This window comes from Bos javanicus, chromosome 15 (genome assembly GCF_032452875.1).
Source record: "Bos javanicus breed banteng chromosome 15, ARS-OSU_banteng_1.0, whole genome shotgun sequence".
In the NCBI taxonomy this organism is placed as follows: Eukaryota; Metazoa; Chordata; class Mammalia; order Artiodactyla; family Bovidae; genus Bos; species Bos javanicus.
In genome coordinates this window covers 80,304,142-80,329,339 of record NC_083882.1, presented here as the reverse complement: position 1 = coordinate 80,329,339, position 25,198 = coordinate 80,304,142, and the positions used below count along the sequence as shown (strand labels likewise).

General features: G+C 37.5%; 2 protein-coding genes and 2 pseudogenes across 2 annotated transcripts; 3 read left to right on the top strand and 1 right to left on the bottom strand.

Moving 5' to 3' along the window:
- Window positions 1-4,582: 4,582 nt before the first annotated feature.
- On the top strand, window positions 4,583-5,573 carry LOC133261109 (olfactory receptor 5AP2-like). The gene is given in 2 exon segments (XM_061439666.1): window positions 4,583-5,382; window positions 5,384-5,573. Coding segments are annotated over 2 exon segments (990 nt in total).
- Window positions 5,574-10,088: 4,515 nt separating this feature from the next.
- Window positions 10,089-10,985, top strand: LOC133261108 (olfactory receptor 5AP2-like; annotated as a pseudogene).
- Window positions 10,986-11,812: 827 nt separating this feature from the next.
- LOC133261106 (tigger transposable element-derived protein 1-like) lies at window positions 11,813-13,163 on the bottom strand (annotated as a pseudogene).
- Window positions 13,164-17,460: 4,297 nt separating this feature from the next.
- Window positions 17,461-18,448, top strand: LOC133261495 (olfactory receptor 5M10-like). Its single transcript, XM_061439971.1, has one exon. It carries the CDS (start codon window positions 17,462-17,464, stop codon window positions 18,392-18,394), a length of 933 nt encoding a protein of 310 aa, XP_061295955.1. The 5' UTR covers window position 17,461; the 3' UTR covers window positions 18,395-18,448.
- Window positions 18,449-25,198: the final 6,750 nt, after the last annotated feature.

Genomic DNA, 25,198 nt, shown 5'->3' with positions numbered 1-25,198 from the left:
ACATGGGGAGACCAGTATTTCGAGAAACTGATCCCAATTCTTTATTTTCCATGGTCTACTTTTATACACTGAGATGTTATGCAAAAGTCACGCGGGGTCAGCAGTCCTGACTTTTATCAAAGTCAGGTGCTTCATACAAATGCATACAGAGGTCTTAGGGGTGTTACATCATCTTCTGGCCAGGGGGCCTGCTGACAATTTACGACCCTCTCCTTGTGACAGCGGTCAGTCAATCAGGACACTTATTTCTCCAGGGCTGATTATTCTCAAAACACGCCACCCAAGTAAAGTTACACTCCTACAGGGTGAGGGTGTAGTGGGTTTTAGTTAAGGAAAGAATTTACTTAGCCTAAGGTCTAATGTGATTAATATCAAAGGTTAATACTTATTCCTTCTATATATTCATTAATGTGTGTAAGGGCAGGGGATATGGAGACTTAGCAACAAACATTGGCTCAACAAATGAAAAACCCTTCACCAACACAATTTCTAATTAGCCCACTATACTTATACTTATAGTTTTCTAACTTCTCTAAGGAACCTGTTTTTAGAAGGTTTAAAGCATCTCGTGCCTCTCACGGTTGGGAGGCTGTGAACAATCACATGTGGCCGGACGAGCCTGTCAGGCAGGCTAGAGAACCTTCAGAGGAGTTTGTAGGTTAAAACAGTCTTATCACGCCCAGGAATTATTATTAACTGGATCTCTAGGTTAACTCCTTCTCCAAAAGAGGTGGTGGGGGACAGCCCCCCGTAAAGTCAGAGATGTAGGTGAGAGCACAAAGTAGTAAAGTAGGCAGGCTCTGGTTATGGGGGTAGATGCTCGAGGAGTTCCAGGGGGACTCCTGAGGCTCGATCCCGCCTTTGCTATGTCGAGCCTCCTTCCTCATGACCTTTGTCACGGGCGGAGTACCTGACTCTGGCCCCCAACAATTGATATTTCTCCCGGCAATCTTGATTCCAGCTTGTGTTTCTTCCAGTCCAGCGTTTCTCATGATGTACTCTGCATATACTCTGCATATGGATCCTTTACCTCCCTCAATTAGTCCATTACAGTGATTCAGGTAGCATAATCTCCCCTATGTACCCAAAGTCCTTATAAAAGGCAAGATCAGAGATTGAACTAACCTGCTCTTTTGTGGATACTTGTAATGCTCCCAAGGGGACTAGACCACTAACTGTTGGGATGACAATAAAAGGGTGTTTAATGGTGATTAGCAGGGCTTCCCTGGTGTTTCAGTGATTAGGAATCTGCCTGCCAGTGTAGGGGACATGGGTTCAGATCCCTGGTCTGGGAAGATCCCACATGCCAGAAAGACCTGGTGCTGGAGCTACTAAGCCTATGCCTCAGCACTCAGCACCCTGGAGACTGTGAGCTACAACTACTGAAGCCCAAACACCAGAGCCCATGTGCTGCAACAAAAGACCACAATAACGAGAAGCCTGCATAATGAGAAGTACTGCAGTGAGAGAGCAGTCCCTGCTCATGGAAATTAGTGAAAGTCTGACATAGCAATGAAGCAATGAATCAAAAAAAAAAAAAAAAAATCAAAACAGTGGTTAGGACTACTCATCTGAAAATTCATTCTATTTAGCCCCAGGTATCCCAAGGATAAAGTAGAGGAACATGAAACAGACATGTGAGTCCCTTAGTTGCAGAGGGGAAAAAAAAACAAGTATATTAAAATGAGATGACATGGGGAACACAGTCCCCAGAGCCATAAGAACAAGAAATATACCCTATTTAAAATGTCAGGATGCTTACTCCAGACTCTGGTCTAGGGACTCTCCAACTGGAAATAGCTGCAAACAGTATTACAAATATACTGCAGCAATGTATTCTATATTTTGAAATGTATTTTACATTTTAACACATTGGGATTCTTACCTTAAAGGAAAAGTAAAAATAAGGAGGACTCAGTCTCTGCTGAATGTGAGAGATTCTCTAATGACAGGAAAGGTATAAGTGTTTCAGTTTTCTCATCTCTGTAATGGTTGGTGTCTAAAGTCCTTTACAACTGTGTCTACTGTTTAACCTGGGACAATTAGAGGAAACTTTTCTAAAAAGTTTTTATGTTTTCTTGCCTCCTGATTTTCTTTTTCTGGTGAATTTGGGCATTGGATAAGAACAAGCAAAGGGATCAAGTAGAAGTCAACCAATTAAGAAAGGTAAGAAAAAAAATATTAAAGTTGTGTACCATGTAGCTTACTGATCTCAAGAAAAATTCACCATCTTGTTAATTTCTCCAATTACCCACAGACCTAAGGTTCCAAGAATACTAAATGACTAAGAAAGTATGTTAAATAACTGCTCTGTCCATTTTTATCAACACAAAATTTCTTAGTCTTTAGGAGAAAGCTAAGAAGAATAAATAATATATGACTTGAATGCTTTTTTAAACACCAGAGATTTTAAGGAAATCTTACTATTATTTTCACAACTCTTAGAAATTGAAAACCCAGATGAAGAATCTCTGGACTAAATGGTTGACTGCAAACTCTCAGTTGGGGGAAAGAGTATATTTCATAAGAACAAGAAATGTATTTGCTAAGGACGATGAGAGAATGAGGCATGTAATTTACAATGCTAGATGTAAAATAAATGGTATTTTGCTAAAAGACAAATTAATGAGAGTGAGTTCTGAAAAAGGCAATTTTCAGCCACTCTATTTTCTTTTTAGGAGATATACACTTTTTTTCCCCTAATGTAGGTAAATGGATTCTAATGTATTAATACAGTTCTGAGAATTACAATATCAACATCTATGTATATTAGTGCTCACACCTATTATTGACAAGGTCCTTATAAATGACCTTGAATGTTAAGAGAAGGAGAACTGCACTGACTGGATGTAAATTAGACATCCATAGGCGATCTATGGGACTCTGAGCAGCAGTCATCAATCTTTCGTACCTCTCATTTCTCATGTGCAAAAAGAGGACTATAATACTGCTTACCTCATAGAATTTAAATAAAATAATGCAGGAAACATACTTAACACAGAGCTTGTAGCTCATAGGGAATGAGTAACCTAATTTAGTACTTGCTATTTTTACACATTGTTGCCTTTCTTTATGTGTCTAACACACACACACAAGTTTCTAGAGCATTTTATTCTCTCTGCTATTTCTGATGGAAAAGTACTCTCATGGAAGCTTTCATGTTGAAGATGAGAGGAAAAGACCCTTTCCTTCTTTTTAATACCTGCTGAAGATGCTCTTCTGTGAAATTCAAACTAGCTTTAGTCCAAGGACAAGGACCTAGGCTGAATATCTGCCCAGTGAAATCAGAAGAGGGGCAGTGTAGCTTTGAGGAACAAATAATGTGGCATCAAGAGACCTATGTTCTATCCAGCATTCACCACTGATTAGCTGAGACATTCCTATACTTCACTGACCTCACCTAACAAAAGATTATCTTCTTAATACTCATGGGCTTATTCTTGATTATCTCCCTCACTGAATTGTGGTGAGGTTTAGATAAGATAATGGGTGCAGTGATACATTGAAAGTATTACAGTACTGTATAAAAATGCCAGGCTTTTTACTTATTGGAGTATTGAGTCCCTGTCCCAGTGGAAACTGAGCAGATCTGAGCATGACTAGGCACTTCTTGTACAGTGGTGTCTGTAAGAATGGAACCAGATCCTGCCACCCTTCCCTCAAGCTGTGCTCAGTAGATCCTTTAACATCAATATTAGCACAGGTGCTGAGTTACTTTGATCTTCTGTTTTAAGTTTTTTTTTTTTTTTAAGAAGATTGATATTAATTCAGTTCAGTCGCTCAGTCATGTCTGACTCTTTGCAACCCCATGAATCGCAGCACACCAGGCCTCCCTGTCCATCACCAACATCCAGAGTTCACCCAAACTCATGTGCATCGAGTCGGTGATGCCATTCAGCCATCTCATCCTCTGTCGTCCCCTTTTCCTCCTGCCCCCAGTCCCTCCCAGCATCAGGGTCTTTTCCAATGAGTCAACTCTTTGCATGAGGTGGCCAAAGTATTGGAGTTTCAGCTTCAGCATCAGTCCTTCCAAAGAACACCCAGGGCTGATCTCCTTTAGAATGGACTGGTTGGATCTCCTTGCAGTCCAAGGGACTCTCAAGAGTCTTCTCCAGCACCATAGTTCAAAAGCATCAATTCTTCGGCACTCAGCTTTCTTCACAGTCCAACTCTCACATCCATACAGTCGCTTAGTCATGTCTGATTGTTTGCGACATGGACTGCAGCACACCGGGCTTCCTTGTCCATCACCAACTCCTGGAGCTTGCTCAAACACATGCCCATTGAGTCGGTGATGCCTTCCAACCATCTCCTCCTCTTTCATCCACTTCTCCTCCTGCCTTCAATCTTTTCCAGACTCAGAGTCTTTTCCAATGAGTCAGTTCTTCGCATCAGGTGGCCAAAGTATTGGCATTTCAGCTTCACCATGAGTCTCCTCTGTTCATGGAATGTTCTAGGCAAAAATACTGGGGTGGGTTGCCATTTCCTTCTCCAGGGGATCTTCCCCACCCAAGGATGTAACTTGAAGCTCCTGTATTGGCGAGCTCATTTACCATAGAGCCAGCAGGGAACCCCAAAAGTCATGTATTCATCTGACCAAATAGCATGTTCCATCTTTTCTCTTATTGCAGCCCGTGTCAGATATATGAAAGAGATGCAAACCAGGAGTCAAACAGAAGTGACAGCATTTATCCTCTTAGGACTCTCAGACAATTCAGAGCTACAGGTCGTCCTCTTTGGATTATTTCTGTTGATCTATATGGCAACCGTGGTGGGTAATTTGGGGGTGATTGTGTTAATTAAGATGGATCCTTGTCTCCACACCCCCATGTACTTTTTTCTCAGCAGTCTCTCCTTTGTTGATGCCTCTTACTCTTCTTCTGTCACTCCTAAGATGCTGGTGAACCTTGTGGCTGAGAGCAAGGCCATTTCTTTTACTGGGTGTGCTGCCCAGTTCTATTTCTTTGGCTCCTTCCTGGGGACTGAGTGCTTCTTGTTAGCTACGATGGCATATGACCTCTACGTAGCCATTTGGAACCCTTTGCTGTATCCAGTTCTCATGTCTGGGAGAATTTGCTTCTTGCTAGCAGCTACCTCATTCCTAGCAGGCTTTGGAAATGTAGCCATACACACAGGAATGACTTTCAAGTTGTCCTTTTGTGGCTCAAATAAGACCAATCATTTCCACTGTGATACACCAGCCCTGCTCAAACTCTCTTGCTCTGATACCCACATCAATGGCATCGTGATCATGGCTTTCTCCAGTGTTACTGTCATTGGCTGTGTTATGATCGTCCTCACTTCCTACCTATGCATCCTCGTTGCCATCTTGAGGATGCCCTCCTTAGAGGGTGGGCACAGAGCCTTCTCCACCTGTGCCTCTCACCATATTCTTTGGGACTATTCTCTTCATGTACTCGCGTCCTAAGACTAGCTACTCAATGGAGCAGGACAAGATTGTCTCTGTCTTTTATACGGTAGTGATCCCTATGCTAAATCCCCTCATCTACAGTTTGAAAAATAAGGATGTGAAAGGGGCCTTAAAGAAGATCTTACGGCAACAGATACTGTGAAGCCATGCTACATATCCCCCTATTATGTGGAATAAGAATGTTTTCATGTTAACTGTATTGTCTAATTGCTTGAACTGTTTTTCTGTGTTAAAGTATATTGTGTAAAATGAGATGCATTCTTAAATTCCTGGTGTCCTAAATGTGTATTTATTAGCCTATAGTATGAATCAATACAGTGAAGGAAGGCAGTGTCTGGCAAAATATCAAAATACTTGGAATTGGCTGGCCTAGATTTAAATCTCAATGTCAAATTTGAGCTTTTTCACTCTTATATATATATATATATATATATATATATATATATATATATATATATATGACTTTGATTGGATCTTGGAAAATAGACTCTGAGACAGATATTTGTATTTAGGAAATTTACTGGAGAGTGTTCCCAGGAACAATACTGATAAAGAAGTAAGGGAAAACGGATTGGGTAGAAGAAACTAATTTGTGATGAAATTGCAACAGAGTATTCAGCCAGTTCCATGTGGAGATCTGGAGCTGAGGTTATCCTTCTCAGAGATGTTTCAAATTTGAACAGGTATTTATACCTCCATAATAACCTGCTTTAGATATGGGTCACCCACTGGAAGCAGTCTAACTTTCAGAATGACAATGCCTTTCAGCAGGGATATTCCAAGAGTAGAGCTCAGCTATGAGGTGTGAGCTGTCGATGCCCTAGGAAGCTGGGGAAGTAAATACTTCAATACTGAAAGTCCAATCTGGGTAGTATATCACAGCATCTATTGTAAATAGTAACACTCTTCCATTCACATGGATGTCAATAGTACCAAATACTATAGAAGAAAGTCTTAGCTGTTTAATAATAAGGGTGCCATAGCAATAATGGGGGTATAGTTTACTGACTTTGTGAATTAACTGAAATATTTAAGTGTAGTAATCTCAAAGTCAAAGTGTTCTAACTTTTTATCTGTAGCCCAGCCAAAGTTTCACATAATTTTCAATAAACAGTTATCAAACACAATTATTTATTTATTGCTCATTGCAGTGGGGTCAGGGCTGTCAATGTTGGAACAACAGGGAAAAAACTGTCTTTCATGAGATGATATGTTGAAGAAATAATTTCAAATCGGCTAAATGTCTGTTTCCTATGTCTTTCCATCCCACTCTCCACTACAGACCTGAAGGTGGAATACCAATGTTCCAAATGAGACCACTTCATCCCCAAAAGGTTTGTTAGAGACCACAAAGGAGGAGGTAACTCATCTTATCCCCCAGGAACAACCCTCCAATCTCCTGTTAATTCCACTTTTAATTATTAACCAACGTTTCTCTCAAGGACATTAGTGGAAAAATGTATTCAGCAGATAACACATGCTGAAGATACACCACGTGAGAAAACAAAATTATTGATTTCATTAAACTTGTTTTTGAGTGAGGAAGACTTTATTGTCAACAGCAAAGTGTGTATGCATGTGTGCACAGGCATTTGCTCCTGTTTGTGTGGGATGCATGTGTGTGACATGGATAAGAGTTGTGCTTTAAATAAATTAAAGTGAGAGAAAAGGGTTGTATGGGAGTAGAGCAACCTGTGGAAATAACATTTGAGCAAGTCCTGCATAGGAATAACATTGCATGAATATCTGTGGTGAATCAAAGGCCCTGAGGTGAGATCCTCCTTGGTTTGTTAAAAGAATAGTAAGGGAACAAATTATACATGGAACAGAGTAAGCAAATAAAAAGAGAGAAAAAACTGCAATTTCAGGAAGGTGTTTCGGGAGTGATGGATCAATTGGAGTAGATTATGGTAACTCGTTCCAGTATTCTTGCCTATTAAAATAGATATGAGTATGGATTATATTTTCAGTGGAATTGTGAATTTTTGAGGCAAGACCTAATAAATTTTATATCATTTAATTTAATTCAGTGTTATTCACAATGGAGTCTTAAGACCATAAAATACATTTTGTACTTCAAATGCCTAACTTATTCACAAAGGTATAAGTGACTCCCTGGGGAGAAAATAGTTCAATTATCTCAGTGAAAAAAAAGTGGATGTCTTAATTTTGGGTTAGTATATTTCAGGCTTTCATTTTTTTAGTGTTTTGCAAAGATGATTAAATCTCAAGAGCATCATCACAACCTTAATAATCTGACCCTCAGCCTCAAATTCAGAAGTAGCATCTTATATTCTTTGTTGAATTAATTAACCATATCTTAAGTCTGTCACAGCTGAGTTCCTTAGGCCACTTCCATTTTCATCAAAGCTATAAATTTCACACTGTAGGGGAAAAAAAATTGTATTCCTCCAAAAAGCAATAAATAAAACTAAACTTATAAACACCACTACTTTCAGTGAGTATGTCTTAAGGACAGCAGGTAAGATGATTTGATTTATCTCTAACTGGTTAGATATAGAAAGCTTCAAAGAGGATTCAAAAAGCATTCAAGGAATTAAGACAAAAGCCTCTCAGTGCTCTGTGACAACCTGGAGGGATAGGGTTGACAGGGAGGGAGCCTCAGCATGGAGGGGACACACATGTGCCTATGGCAAATTCATATTGATGTAGGCAAAAACCATCACAATATTGTAAAGTACTTATCCTCCAATTAAGATCAATAAATAAAAATGTTAAAAACACTATGTCTCTAAATTGCAATGTCTGAAACACTGAATTGAAGGTTAGCAACTAAACTAACACAATTTTTTTTTTTAGAAGAAAGAAGTTTAGGACAACTAATAAGAGATGAGGACTTTATAGAATATTCAACCTATTCATACACAGACAAACACACATGTACACATGCATCTCTCTGTGTATATATGTGTGTTTTTGTGTGTGTATGAAGCTGCTGCTGCTAAGTCACTTCAGTCTTGTCCGACTCTGTGCGACCCCATGGACTGCAGCCCACTAGGCTCCTCTGTCCATGGGATTTTCCAGGCAAGAGCACTGGAATGGGTTGCCATTGCCTTCTCATGTATGAAGCAGGGAAATTTAATTAATTTTGTGCAGAAAGAGTGCCAAGGCACTTGGCATATTTAATACACTGTGTAGTACATTAAATAAAATTATTTTATGCTCTTATATGCACACTTTGAGAAACTACTGCAATTGTCAGCCTTTATCTATATATCTATATACATAAACATATGTAAACACATACACACATATATGATCATATATGTCATATAGGATATAATTTATATCATATAGATAGATGTATATATATTTATATGTATAAAGTAGAGATCTACAAAATGGCTGTGAATTTTTTTAAGTGGTATTTTATAGGGTGGAATTTAACTGATTTTAGAGAAAGAACAGTCAGTTAAAGGACTATTGTAGTAATCTAGGTGAAAGATGATGTTGACTTGAGCCTTAATGGTAGAAATAAATAAAGTTGGCTTGTTGACGTAGACATTTCAAAAATAGAGACAACATGATTATCTGATAGACTAGTTACATAGTATGTGAGAAAGAAAAGAACAATTTCTTTAATATTTATTTGCCTGTATTTATTCTTTATTTGAACACATGGAAGTAGAGAGTTGTCACTGACTTGAGACAGAGAATGTTATGTTTGGGAAAATTAAAGGAAGACATGAGCAAATCAGCTTTGAGTTAGGTTGAGTCATTATTTGATATTAGTATGAAAATGTGAGTAAGTGATTGCATTATAAGTCTAGGATTTGGGAAAGAGGTCGGGGCTGAAATAAATTCAGGAGTTGTAAATATATAGATAGTATTTATAGTCATGAGACTGAATAAGATCATGAAGGTAGAGTGTAAATAGGAAAAAAAAATAGAAGAAGATCACAAAATGAGTTCTGAGCTACTCCAATCTTAACAGTCAGAGAAAAGAGGAATAAACAAAGAAGGCTGAGAAGGAGCAGCCCATATGGTAGGAGGAAAACTCAGAATGGTGTGTCCTGGGAGACAAGAGATGATAGTTTTTCAGGGAGTAGTTAGCAATTAACTCTGCCAAATATTATCAATAGATCAAAAAGATGAAGATTGAGAATTGACCACTGAATTTAGCAGCATAAAGAACCCTAACAACCTCGACAAGAACAATTTCTGTGGAGTGATGGAGTGAAAATTTGATTAGAGTGGGCTTAAGAGAAAACAGGAAAAAACCAAACTGAATTCAGAAAGTATTTATTATATATCCAAGTATGTCTTACATTTCATTGCCAAAGAGAATGTAAAGGAACTGGATGATAGACAGTGAAGGCAAAAAGGTCAACGGAAGAGGTGAAAAACTTGGGGAGGTAAGGTAAGATATAGACAAGCAGGGGCTGATTATCAACAATTTCACACATGCATGGATAAATGTTCATTTTAAAATAAAAGTTACTGAGTTCACTTAAGAAATCTTTTTGTTGTTCTGCAGTTAAAAAAATAAAAAGCGTTAATACACATGTTCTTTGGACATTTTAGAAGTAATTCTATAGTAGAGAATAAACTGTTTGATTTTCTTTTTTTTTCATAATTTATATCACCAATTTCTTTCTTATCTCAGCAAGCAAATCATCCATTCTGAGACAAAAGGATGAGCAACCATTCGACAGTGACTGAATTTATTCTCCTGGGGTTCAGCGATCATCCAGAGCTACAGTCTTCTTTTTATGGTATTTCTAGTCATCTGTATGATCACTGTGTTTGGAAATCTTAGCATGATTCTCTTAATCAAGATTGACTCACATCTCCACATGCTAATGTATTTTTTCCTCAGTAACCTGTCCCTTGTTGACTTCTGTTACTCTTCTGTCATTGCCCCTAAAATGCTCATAAATTTCTGGGCAGAGAACTCAGTCATTTCATCCAATGAATGTGCCACTCAGTTCTTCTGTTTTGGTTCTTTTGCTGGCATTGAGGGATTCCTGTTGACCGTGATGTCCTATGACCATTATGTGACCATCTGCAAACCTCGCCTTTACACGGCCACTGTGTCCCCCCCCAACTTAACGTCCTACTGGTGTTGACCACATACCTCACTGGCTTCATAAATGCTGCCATTCACATTGCCTCACCTTCCAGCTGCCTTTCTGCCACTCCAGTGTCATCAACCACTTTTTCTGTGACATTCCACCCCTCCTGAAACTCACTTGTTCAGACACTCGTGTCAATGAAGCTGTCATTCTTGCTTTTGCCAGTTTTAATGAGCTGAGCTGCCTCCTGACCATTCTCACTTCCTATCTCAGCATCCTCACTGCTGTTGTGAGGATCCGCTCTGCTGATGGAGGCACAAAACCTTCTCCACCTGTGCGTCCCACCTGATGGTGGTCACCATCTTCTCTGGCACAATCCTGTTCATGTATCTGCACCCCAGCTCCAGATACTCAATGGACCTCCAGATACTCAAGTATCTGGACCTCCAGATACTCAAGACCAAGTGCTGTCTGTGTTTTATATGGTGGTCATTCTCATGTTAAATCCTCTCATCTGAGAGGATAAGTCTGAGAAATAAGGAGGTCAAAACTTCCTTTGGCAAAAAATTTTTTAATTTAAATTTATATATTTTAATTGGAGGCTAATTACTTTACAATATTGTATTAGTTTTGCCATACATCAACATGAATCTGCCATGAGTGTACACGTGTTCCCAATCCTGAACCCCCCTCCCCGTACCATCCCTCTGGGTCATCCCAGTGTACCAGCCCTTTTTAAAACATTCTCTTTTTGCTTCTGTACTTAGAATTGCCAAAGCGTGGGCTTTTAGGGCTCAGAGGGAACTTAGAAATGGTCAAATCCACATGTGTTTACTCTGGCTCCATGTCATTCTGTCACGAGGTTTCCTGTTTTGTTTTTGCTTTTTTTTTCTACTAGTGGAATTGGACCAAATATTCCAAGCATCCTCAGGAATATGATTGCTCTATATAAATCTCATTTATTCCAGAGAACGTATATGCTTGAAAAAACAAATTATCATAGTTCAACTCCCTATTTAGAAGCATAAAACCCAAAATAGACATACCTGAAATATAGTGTAGGCTTTGTTCTAGACCACTGCAATACATAAATGGCATAATAAAGCAAATTACACAATTTTTTGGTTTCCCAGCTCATGTAACAGTTATATTTATATTATATTATAGTCTATTAAGTATGCAACAGCATTATGTGTAAAGCGTATATATTTTAGTTAAAATACTTTATTAAAATCTAGTCTTCAGTGAGTTACAATCATTTTACTGGTGAAGGATATTGCTTTACTGCTGATGACTGCTGACTGCTCAGGGTGGCAGTTGCTCAAAATGTGGACTAATGCAGCAATGAAGTTTGCTACATCAATTGACATTGTCACAGAAGATTTGCCTGTAGCATGTAATGCTGTTCCACAGCATTTTACCCACAGCAGAACTTTGAAAGCTCAAATTGATACTCTCAAAGGCTGTCACTGCTTTATCAACTAAGTTTATGTAATATTCTAATTTTTTTGTTGTCATGTCACCAATCTGTACAACATTTTTCACCAGCAGTGATTCCATCTCAAGAAACGATATGCTTTGCACATCCACAAGAAGCAAGTCCTCATCCACTAAAGTTTTATCCTGAGATTGCAGCAATTCAGTCACATCTTCAGTCTCTACTTCTAATAAAGTTCTCTTACTATTTCCACAACATCTGCAGCTACTCTCTCCACTGAAATTTTGAACTCCTCAAAGTCATTCATGAAGGTGGGATACAACTTACCCCAAATCCTGTTAATGTTAGTATTTTTACATCTTCCAAATGGATCATGAATGTTCTTAATGGCATTCACAATAATGAATCCATTCTGGAAGCTTTCAATTTCCTTTGCCCAGATATCAAAGAAATCACTAACTACAACAGCCATAACCTTACAAAACATATTTTTAAAATAATAACATCTGAAAGTTGAAATGATATCTTGATCTATAGGCTGCAGAATGGATGGGGAATGTGATTGCTCTGTTGTGTTAGCAGGCATAAAAACAGCACATATCTTGTTGTACATCTCCATTAGAACTCTTGGGTGAACAGGTGCATTGTCAATAAGTAATAGTACTTTAAAAAGAAATCTTATTTTCTTCCTTTTATTTTATTTTTTTCTGAGCAGTAGATCTCAACAGTGAGCTTAAAATATTTAGCGAACCATGCTTCTCAGGCGGCACTAGGGGTAAAGAACTCACCTATCAATGCAGGAGATACAAGAGACGTGGGTTCAAACTCTAAGTCGGGAAGATTCCCCTGGAGTAGGCATGGCAACCAACTCCAGTATTCCTGCCTGGAGAATCCCATGGACAGAGGAAGCCTGGCAGGCGACAGTCCATAGTGTAGCACAGAGTTGGACACGACTGAAGCAACGTAGCAGCAGCAGCATGTTGTAAGCAGATGTGCTATCATCTACACTGTTGTTTTATTTATAGAGCAGAGGCAGAGTAGATTTAGCATACTTCATAAGGGCCCTAGAATTTTTGAAGTGGTAAATGAGCATTGGCTTCAGTTGAAGCCTCGAGCTACATTAGCCCCTAACAAGAGAGTCAGTCAATCCTTTGAACGTTTGAAGTGAGGCAAACCTTGTCCTTTGAAACTTTGACTTCTCTTTAGCTTTGGAAGTCCTAGATAACATCTCCTTCCAATATAAAGCTGTTTCACCCATATTGAAAATATCTTGTTCAGAGTAGCTAAATTTATTGTTTTGAGTGCTGTAGTTCCTTACTAACTCTTAAAATTAGATAGTGTAAATCATTTAAAGATTTTTCTTCTGTCTCAAAATTGTTTTGGATAATTTAAGAATGTTTTTTTTTTTTTAATAATCACTATATACCTTAGAATCAGTTTGTCTATTAAAAATAAGCAAGCTGAACTGGCATTAAAACTATTGATCAATTTTAGACAAATTGGTAACTTAAAAATATTGGACTTAAAACTACTGAATATTACAATCCACAAGGAAGATATATCTCTCCATTATTTAAGTCTCCTTTAATTTCTCTATGCATGCAATGTTTTGTGGTTATCAGTATGTAACTCTTGAAGTTTTATTAAAAAATCATTTTTAAGTGGCTTACTCTTTTGATGTTATTATAAGTGATATATGCTGCTGCTAAGTCACTTCAGTCGTGTCCGACTCTGTGTGACCCCATAGACGGCAGCCCACCAGGCTCCCCGTCCCTGGGATTCTCCAGGCAAGAACACTGGAGTGGGTTGCCATTCTTTCTCCAATGCATGAAAGTGAAAAGTGAAAGTGAAGTCGCTCAGTAGTGTCCGACTCTTAGCGACCCCATGGACTGCAGCATACCAGGCTCCTCCATCCATGGGATTTTCCAGGCAAGAGTACTGGAGTGGGGTGCCATTGCCTTCTCCAAGTGATATATAGAAGCATTTGTTTTCTAGTTATGATTGGCTTTTACATAACAATATAAATAATCTATGCATATTGATCTTTACCTTGTGACCTTCCACTATGTAGGCTTAGCTTTTCTTCTGCATATTAAAAAATGGGATGTACAACTTAATGATCACCACAATAAATCTAGTTAACATTTTATTTGTGTATCTTAAAAGGAGATTCTATATAAACTATTCGGAGAAGGCAATGGCACCCCACTCCAGTACTCTTGCCTGGAGAATCCCATGGACAGAGGAGCCTGGTGGGCTGCAGTCCATGGGGTCGCTAAGAGTCGGACACGACTGAGCAACTTCACTTTCACTTTTCACTTTCATGCACTGGAGAAGGAAATGGCAACCCACTCCAGTGTTCTTGCCTGGAGAATCCCAGGGACGGGGGAACCTGGTGGGCTGCTGTCTCTGGGGTCGCACAGAGTCAGACACGACTGAAGCGACTTAGCAGCAGCAGCAGCATATAAACTATTAAGCGATCTATGAATAGGATGCTTTTATTTTTTTCCCCTTTCAATCAATACAATTTTATTACGTAGATTAGAACTTCCAGTATATTATTGAATCTGCCATAACCAAAAATATAGTGAATTAAATAATCATAAGAACACAAATAGCAGAGTCAGTGGGATAGTTTCAATTATCTGACTGTTTGACATTTGTGTAGCTAAAACAATTATGTGTTCTTTTAGCAGACACGTGTCAACTGGTCATTGCAATTGAAGCAGAGTGATATTAACTAAGGCATTTGTGTCTTCAAATATAAATTAAATAGAATCTCCTGAAGGCTTTCTAGGAAAATAAAATAAGAATGCTGAAAATCCTTCTTTTAACCAGTATCAATGGTAGATAGGTAAATTCTGTGCCCTCCAGTATTATTTGTTGTTATACATGTAAAATAAATAAGCATTTACTTCTTATGCATGAACTTTTGATCAAATGATCCCATACTGAAAAGTATTGTTATTTTGCCTTTCCAGAGTTAATTCACTACTTTTTTCTTACTTGTTCAATTGCTACTGAGTTAGTCCTACCTCTTCTTGGAAAAATCTGTTTGTAAATATTATGATTATTACAACATTATTCTATATTAAAGTATATCAGGAGTCCTGTCCAACTCTTGTGTGCCCATGGACTGTAGCCCACCAGGCTCCTCTGTCCATGGGAGTCTCCAGGCAAGAACACTGGAGTGGGTTGCCATTTCCTTCTCCAGGGGATCTTCCTAACTCAGGGCTTGAGCCAGTGTTTCCTGCTTGGCAGGCAGATTCTTTATTATCTGAGCCACCAGGGAAGCCCATATCAGAATGTACTTACATACATATATAAGTACTTTAGGAAACCAGCGCTGACATTCAGCTTAAAGAAGGGTCAAACCTTCAAGTATCTTTATGCAAGATAAGGAATCTTTACATTAAGGGGTCAGGAAATAAGAGCTCTACTATTCTACAATTAGCCTTACAATCATGTAAGAAACTTTTATTTCATGGGAATATTTAGGATTTTACACTTTAAAATTTTATTTAATTTGTTCAAGGAATCAAGGTAAAACAGAAAATGTTGGGATAAATAAATATTTTTGACCCCAATCTGAAAAATACACCATTATGCTCAAATCTCTCCTAATGTGCTAAGTTGATGACAATATACATTTTTATAATGATATACAGCTTTATTTCACTGACTGATTTCTCAGACTATAACCCAGTATTTGGAAATCTAAAACAATCAGAGATGCCTCTCTTGTCTTAATGAGACTCTACTTTAATTCCTTTGATTGAATTGGCTGGAGTTATCAATGCCCTGGAAGATAGAGGCTACTGAGACCATCTATGGATTCCTTTATTCTCTAACAAATGCAGTATCAAACAATATTCAGATATTCTTTACTCATATTTGACCTTTCCTCCTAAATCACCAATTTTGTGATACATCAATTTTATGAATGATCCTGGTTCTCAGTCACTTTTAGACACAAAAAATGCAAAATTCATCCAACCATATTTTTGTCCATTCATACTATTAAAAGTGATGGTGAACTTCTTTATTTTTGCCTAAGATTTCAGCCACATAGTATAAAGCAGCATACAAAGATGTTGCATACAGATTTTGGTCTTGAAGGAAAATTAAAGATCTCAAAACATGAAATTAAGGTTATGCCCTTGAGGGAACAAAATCTATCTTAATTGGATTATAAGAGTTAAAAAAAAAATACTCTAGGGAATATTCCTAAGAAACACTATAAATCTTCCCACCTGTTTTAGAAAATATAGTAATTCAGTTTTACACGTAAGTCATTTTCTACATTTGTTCACTAAAAATATGTTTTTTATTTTGTGTGAAAATTAATATTCTCACCAATACTTAAAAAATTATTTTCATCATATATACTTTCTATTCAAATGTTAATATTTCATGGCATCTCTGAAAAATCAAGTATTATATACAGGCTCTTCTGATGTGTATGTGAAAACTAAATTTAAAAAGCCTTAAGGTGAGATTCTTGAGGCATAATGCTTCCAGTCATATCTTACTTTCCCAAAAAAACAAAAACAAAAACCAGAAATGATAATTCCAGCTGGGAGCTAAGTCTACATTTAAATATTATCCTGATGTGTTTTCCTAAACAAATATATTCAGAGGTGTGTCAGTTTTAAAAAATAATGGAAACAAATTCCTCTTCAGGTATTTGAATTCTTTATTTACTGTTCAAATTCTGCCCCCTCAGATTTTCTTTGAATGGCCATCTAAAAGCACTCCACCTTTAATTTTCCTCATAGTGTTTTCTTCTAAGTGACACACTGAGGTAAACGTTTGTCTATGTGCTAAATATCTATTACCTCTCTTACAATATATGGTTCACCAGGATAGGTAATTTGCTCACTCATGTAACCCCAGAAGCTAGAATAGAAAAAAAATGCCTCCATAAATAATGAGTGGGTGAATTTAAAAAGCAGAAAGAACAATTCTTCATTCTGTACCTTCTTAGCCATATGTCAAGAGATGCATCTACTAATTAAATGTCTTCTGAATGAATTTAAGCTAGACAAGTATGGGTTTCAGGAGAAAATGCTGGATTGAACATGTCTTCTAATGTGTGTCGAAAACAATAGTGTATCAGAGGTGCAGGGACTATAGAAACTCTGCATCCTTCATTTGTCCATTTGAATGATGCCACTGACCTGCTGCTTTCCAGACCTGGTTTTCATTCTTTTGGCTTTCTTTTTCACAGAATTTGAAAAAAAAAATACTGAATATGGAGTTTTCCAAGAAAACAGGTTTAATTGTATATGTGTATACAAGATTTACAAATAAGAAGGAGAAAGAGAATGTGTGAGTTTGTGAGTGTGTGCTTCCAGTATATATATATAGAAAAATATATCTCAAAGAGATAAGGTGCAAATATTTACATAGATGCTCTGATGCATTGGTTGAGAAGAGTAATTTCCTTATAGAGAGATAGGTCAAAAGTAAATGACAAAAGAATGGAATAAATGCATAATCAGGATCAGATAGAATTCTTCACTTTACCACTTTCAGTTTTTAAGGGATGAGAATATGTCTTCCCCTAACCACACTGCAGTGACTGAATTCATTCTCTTGGGACTCACAGATGACCCAGTGCTACAGAAGGCCCTGTTTGGGGTGTTCCTGGTGATCTACCTAGTCACACTGGCAGGGAATCTGGGCATGATCATGCTGATCAGGACCAATCCCCACCTCCAGACCCCCATGTACTTCTTCCTCAGCCACCTCTCCTTTGTAGACCTTTGCTATTCCTCCAATGTTACTCCAAATATGCTGTACAATTTACTCTCAGACCAGAAGACCATCTCCTATGCTGGATGCTTCACACAGTGCCTTCTCTTCATTGCCCTGGTGATCACTGAGTTTTATCTCCTTGCTTCAATGGCCTTGGACCGCTATGTAGCCATCTGCAGCCCTCTATATTACAGCACCAGGATGTCAAAGGACGTTTGCATCTTTCTAGTCACAGTCCCTTATATTTGTGGATTCTTCAATGGCCTCTCTCAGGCACTGCTGACCTTTCACTTGTCCTTCTGTGACTCCCTTGAGATCAACCATTTCTACTGTGCTGATCCTCCTCTGATAATGTTGGCCTGCTCTGACACCTATGTCAAAAAGATGGCAATGTTTGTGGTTGCTGGTTTCACTCTCTCGAGCTCTTTGTTCATCATTCTCCTGTCTTATGTTTTCATCATTGCATCTATCCTGGCAATCCATTCTGTGGAAGGTAGGCACAAAGCCTTTTCTACCTGTGGTTCCCACCTGGCAATAGTCACTCTATTTTATGGAACCCTCTTCTGCATGTACTTGACGCCTCCAACTGAGAAGTCTGTAAAGGAGTCTAAAATATTTGCAGTCTTTTATAGTTTTTTGAGCCCAATGTTGAACCCATTGATCTACAGTATGAGGAACAAGGATGTGATCCAAGCCATGCAGCAAATGATTAAGAGAAATCTTTCATAAAATTGCAGTTTAAACATCTGTTCACTTGATATGACTAAGTGTCCATAACAACTTTGTGTTATAGAGATTAGAAATGAGTAACACAGAACTCTGTGATAGAACTCCAGGTTCCTTTTTTTTTTTTTTTTTTTTGAGGATCAAATCATTTAGACATTGGGACATGACATATAGCAATCTCTTCTTTTGGTTAAGCAAAGAGCTGTGTTTCACCCTTAGCCAACAGAATATTCTGATGTCAAGATTTATATCCAGTTTGAAAATGTGTTTTAAAATCATTGTAAAGTACTTAACATTTTGCCTAAATTTTGTAGTCTTGAAAACCACTGTGGCTTTTAGGACCCAAATTTAAACTCAGTCTTTGCAATTCTTAATCCAATGGTTGACCTATTTGGAGTCTCTCATTTTTTAATATTCTAATTATTGACCTCTATTTGTGATTTATGTTTTCGTACTCTGTAAGTCTTTGTGTAAAACTTACCTCAGAAATTCTTGAGAGTATACATCAACATGTATGAAAATAATCATAAGTAACACCATTATATTTGAGTTCTCACTTTTATGTCATTATGCATTAAATCCTAACAAATGAACTAGTGAGAAAATGATCATCTCCATTTATAAGCTTTACTTTGTTAGGCACAGGGAGACCCTTAGGGTCTACCCAAAGTCATTCAGCCATTTAGTAGCACAAAGGCAATTTGATTTTATATTCTCTCTCTTTCAAATTCATATTGAAGTGGCTACACCTCTTTTGTGTGCATGATAAGTTACTTCAGTTGTGTCTGACTCTTTGTGACCTTGTGGACTGTAGCCCACCAGGCTCCTCTGACCATGGGATTCTCCAGGCAAGAATACTGGAGTGGGGTGCCATGCCTCCTCCAGAGGACCTTCCTAACCCAGGGATCAAAGCCGCATCTCTTGCCTCTCCTGCTTTGGCAGGGGGGTTCCTTTAGCACTAGAACCACCTGAAGAACTCAGCTAAACTGCTTATTTTTTTTTAAACTATTGCCAATTTCATTTAGTAATTGATACACTTGTTTTAAAAACAGAAAATAATCTCACAAAAAGAAATAATATTTTCTACTCACTATAAATATATAGTTTATGTCTCCTTGATGTTTCTTTGTCTTCTCTGTGTGTGTATTAATAAACCACTTATTATACAACAAATACTGGATGGGATGTTGGGGGTGATGAATTGACCAGTCTATTGCTATAAATGATCATGGTGATTGTAATGAGAGCAAGATAACTAATAACAGCTAATGTGAATTTCTTCTACATGTCCTCAGGATAATTTGTGGGTAATATAATAGAACTGTCTTGTTGTTCCATGTAAAGCAGGCAATTTTGATATGTGGAAGATTTATTTTGACCATATTTTATGAATATATTTTTCAGATTATAAAACATACATATTCATTATAAATGACTAGAAAATAAAAACAGATGTGAAGAAATAACTTTTATGAGTTATGTGTTCTAAACCAATGAATGAATTCTCTTTGTGTTTTTAAATATTGCTTCTCAATAATATTATGTACATATATTATTATAATTGATAAAGCAAAATTGGAATCATGTGCTATATATAAATCTTGAGTTTCATTTGATAGTATAAGGTTTACATTTCAAAGATACTATTTTCAGTGAACACCACTTTTAATGCAGTTAATATTAACAATTAAATCACACTAACTTAGTTACAAAAATAATTGAACATATTAATTGTAGAAAAACAAATACCAAAATATATAAAATGTAATATTTTCCCTGTATTTTTTAATTAATTTATTTTAATTGGAGGCTAATTACTTTATAATATTGTAGTGGGTTTTGCCATACATTGACATGAATCAGCCATGAGTGTACATGTGTTGCCCATCCTGAACTCACCTCCCACCTCTCTCCCCATCCCATCCCTCTGGGTCATCCCAGTGTACCAGCCCTGAGCACCCTGTCTCATGCATTGAACCTGGACTGGTGATCTCTTTCACATATGATAACGAGAGGGTAACAATTAGGAAGGCTAGGGGTTTCCAAATGGAGGAAATAGGCTGCAAGTGTCAGACATTTTTATCTCTCTTGAGCAGCAGGAGGAAACACACAAGCAATATTTTTTTTCCTTCTCTATACAAATGTAAAAGGTTTCTCTTAAAATGCTGTGTTGCCATAATGACATTTGGTTTCACCTGAAGTTAACCATTCTCAAACCTTGAGTTAACCAATGCATTTTTCTTATGGAAATGTTTGTCTTAAGCTATGCTAATGTACTATGCATTTACCCCAGACTTTGTCTTCAAGTTGGTTCCGCCTAATAGCTCAGAATCTACTTGACAAACCAGTATGTTATATTCAGATATTGTTCCCCTGACTGTGAAGAAAGCTGAGTGCCAAAGAATTGATGCTTTTGAGCTGTGGTGCTGGAGAAGACTCTTGAGAGTCCCTTGGACTGCAAGGAGATCCAACCAGTCCGTTCTGAAGGAGATCAGCCCTGGGTGTTCTTTGGAAGGAATGATGCTGAAGCTGAAACTCCAATATTTTGGTCACCTCATGCAAAGAGTTGACTCATTGGAAAAGACCCTGATGCTGGTAGGGATTGGAGGCAGGAGGAGAAGGGGACGACAGAGGATGAGATGGCTGGATGGCATCACCGACTCAATGGACATGAGTTTGAGTGAACTCCGGGAGTTGGTGATGGACAGGGAGGCCTGGCGTGCTGCTATTCATGGGGTTGCAAAGAGTCAGACACGACTGAGTGACTGAACTGAAATGAACTGAATCTATGTAAACGAAACTATTTGTATGGTAATCTGCCCTTCTACAAGATTCAAGTCAATGGTTTTATGTCCCAGGATGAATCTTCTGGTGCCAAGATTATCCCAAAATGCATCTTATGGATGAGGGGCCTGGTGCCATTCTGACTTTTAAGACATTCTTTTCTTTCATTAACAGACTGCTCAGTTCAGTTCAGTTCAGTTGCTCAGTTGTGTCTGACTTAGCAGGGGGGTACTCTTTTGGCTCCCTTCTGATGCCTGTGTCAGAAGCTTTCTCTATCTCCTTTATACTTTAATAAAACTTTGTTACACAAAAACTCTGAGCGATCAAGCCTCGTCTCTGGCCCTGGGTTGAATTCTCCTCCAGAGGCCAAGAATCCTGGCATCTTTTCGTGGGTCAATAACAACCTTTCAATAATATACGTGATTCAAAAAAAAAAATAATATACGTGTTTCAAAGCTATTATCTCAGATCATCCCACCCTTGCCTTCTACCACAGAGTTCAAAAGTCTGTTCTTTACATCTGTGTCTCTGTCTTGCACAGAGGGTCATGGTTACCATCTTTCTAAATTCCATATATATGTGCGTTAATATACTGTATTGGTGTTTTTCTTTGGACTTACTTCACTCTGTATAATAGGCTCCAGTTTCATCCACCTCATTAGAACTGATTCAAATGCATTATTTATAATAGCTGAGTAATGTTCCATTGTGTATATGTACCACAGCTTTCTTATCCACTCATCTGCCGATGAACATGTAGGTTGCTTCCATGTCCTGGCTGTTGCAAACAGTGCTGCAGTGAACATCAGGGTACATGTGTCTCTTTCAATTCTGGTTTTCTTGGTGTGTATGCCCAGTAATGGGATTACTGGTTCATTTGGTAGTTCTATTCCCATTTTTTAAAGGAATCTCCACAGTGTTCTCTATAGTGGTTGTACTAGTCTGCATTCCCACCAACAGTGTAAGAGCTTTCCTTTTTCTCTACACCCTCTCCAGCATTTATTGTTCGTAGACTTTTTGATAGCAGCCATTCTAACCAGAGTGAGATGGTACCTCATTGACTTCAGTTTCTTGATGGCTCCTGAATGCGTCCACACACAGTTCATTGTCACGATGGTATCTTCCTAAGGAAACTCACAATATATCTGCTTATCTCAAATCCAGAGAGAAAGAGATACTACTGGCAAGACAAAAGTCACAATTTTATATTGCCTAATTATGGAAGTGGCATCCATCATCTTTGCCACTTTCTGTGCACCCTCTTCAGCACCCTCTTCAGCATTTGTTGTTTGTAGACTTTTTGACAGCAGCCATTCTGACTGACGTGAGATGGTACGTCATTGTGGTTTTGATTTGCATTTCTCTGATAATGAGTGATGTTGAATATCTTTTCATGTGTGTATTAGCCATCTGTATGTCTTCTTTGGAGAAATGTCTGTTTAGTTCTTTAGTCCATTTCTTAACTGGGTCATTTATTTTTCTAGAATTGAACTGCAGAAGCTGCTTGTATATTTTTGAGATGAATTCTTTGTCAGTTGCTTCCTTTGCTATTATTTTCTCCCATTCTGAAGGCTATCTTTTCACCTTCCTTTGTTGTGCACAAGCTTTTAATTAGGTCCTGCTTGTTTATTTTTGCTTTTATTTCCATAAATCTGGGAGGTGGGTCATAGAGGATCCTGCTGTGATTTATGTCACAGAGTGTTCTGCCTATGTTTTCCTCTAGGAGTCTTATAGTTTCTGGTCTTACATTTAGATCTTTAGTCCATTTTGAGTTTATTTTTGTGTATGGTGTTAGAAAGTGTTCTAGTTTCATTCTTTTTTTTTTTTTTTAACAAGTAGGTGACCAGTTTCCCCAGCACCACTTGTTAAACAGATTGTTTTTTATTCATTGTATATTCTTGCCACCTTTGTCAAAGATAAGATCTGTAGATTTATCTCTGGGCTTTCTATTTTGTTCCATTGATCTATATTTCTGTCTTTGTGCCAGTACTACACTGTCTTGATGACTGTAGCTTTGTAGTATAGTCTGAAGTTAGGCAGGTTGATTCCTCCAGTTCCATTCTTCTTTCTCAAGATTGCTTTCACTATTCAAGGTTTTTGTATTTCCATATAAATTGCAAAATTATTTATTCCAGTTCTCTGAAAAATACCGTTGGTAGCTTGATACAGATTGCATTGAATCTATAGATTGTTTTGGGTAGTATACTGATTTTCACTATATCGATTCTTCCAATCCATGAACATGGTATATTTCTCCATCTATTTGTGTCATCTTTGATTTTGTTCATCAATGTTTTATAGTTTTCTATATATAGGTCTTTTTTTTTTCCCATAGGTAGATTTACTCCTAAGTATTTTATTCTTTTTGTTGCAATGGTGAATGGAATTGTTTCCTTAATTTCTCTTTCTGTTTACTCATTGTTAGTGTATAGGAATGCAAGGGATTTCTGTTTGTTAATTTTATATCCTGCAATTTTACTATATTCATTGATTAACTCTAGTAATTTTTTGGTGGAGTCTTTAGGATTTTCTATGTAGAGGATCATGTCATCTACAAACAGGGAGAGTTTTACCTCTTTTCCAATCTGGATTTCATTTCTTTTCTTCTGCTGTGGCTAAAACTTCCAAAACTATGTTGAATAGTAGTGGTGAGAGTGGGCACCCTTGTCTTGTTCCTGACTTTAGGGGAAATGTTTTCTATCTTTCACCATTGAGGATAATGTTAGTTGTGGGTTTATCATATATTGCTTTTATTATGTTGAGGTATGTTACTTCTATGAATGCTTTCTGGAGAATTGTTATCGTAAATGGATGTTGAATTTTGTCAGAGGATTTCTCAGCATCTATTGAAATAATCATATGGTTTTTATCTTTCAATTTGTTAATGTGGTATATCACATTGATTGATCTTTAAATATTGAAGAATCCTTGCGTTCCTGGGATAAAGCCCACTTGGTCATGGTGTATGATCTTTTTAATGTGTTGGATTCTGTTTGCTAGACTTTTGTTAAGGATTTTTGCATCTATGTTCATCAGTGATATTGGCTTGTAGTTTTCTTTTTTTGTGGCATCTTTATTTGGTTTCGGTATTAGGGTGATGGTGGCCTCATAGAATGAGTTTGGAAGTTTACCTTCCTCTGCAATTTTCTGGAAGAGTTTGAGGAGGATAGGTGTTAGCTCTTCTCTAAATGGTAGAATGGTAGAATTTTTCAGTAAAATGCAGCTGTGAAGCTGTCTGGTCCTGGGCTTTTGTTTGTTGGAAATTTCTGATTATAGTTTCAATTTCTGTGCTTGTGATAGGTATGTTAAGATTTTCTATTTCTTCCTTGGTCAGTTTTGTAAAGTTATACTTTTCTAAGAATTTGCCCATTTCTTGCGGTTTGTCCACTTTATTGGCATATAGTTGCTGATAGTAGTTTCTTATGATCCTTCGTATTTCTGTGTTGTCTGTTGTGATATCTCCATTTTAATTTCTAATTTTGTTGATTTGATTCTTCTCCGTTTTTTTCTGGATGAGTCTGGCTAATGGTTTGGCTATTTTATTTATCTTCTCAAGAACCAGCTTTTAGCTTTGTTGATTTTAGATATAGTTTTCTTTCTTTCTGTTTTTTTCCCCCGTTTATTTCTGCCCTAATTTTTATGAGTTCTTCCTTTCTACTAACCCTGGGGTTCTTCATTTCTTCTTTTTCTAGTTGATCTATGTGTAGAGTTAGGTTTTTATTTGATTTTTATCTTGTTTCTTGCAGTAAGCTTGTATTGCTATGAACCTTCCCGTTAGCACTGCTTTCACTGAATCCCATAGGTTTTGGGTTGTGTTTTCATTTTAATTAGTTTCTATGCATATTTTTATTTCTTTTTTTTTAATTTCTTCTGTGATTTGTTGGTTATTCAGAAGTGTGTTGTTTAGCCTCCATGTGTTTGCATTTTTAATAGTTTTTTCCCCCCTGTAGTTGACATCTAATCTTACCACATTGTGATCAGAAAAGAGGCTTGAAATGATTTCCATTTTTTGGAATTTACCAA

Excerpts from the sequence above, each read along its gene's own strand:
- LOC133261495 (XM_061439971.1), top strand. The coding sequence starts at position 17,462 with ATGTCTTCCCCTAACCACACTGCAGTGACTGAATTCATTCTCTTGGGA.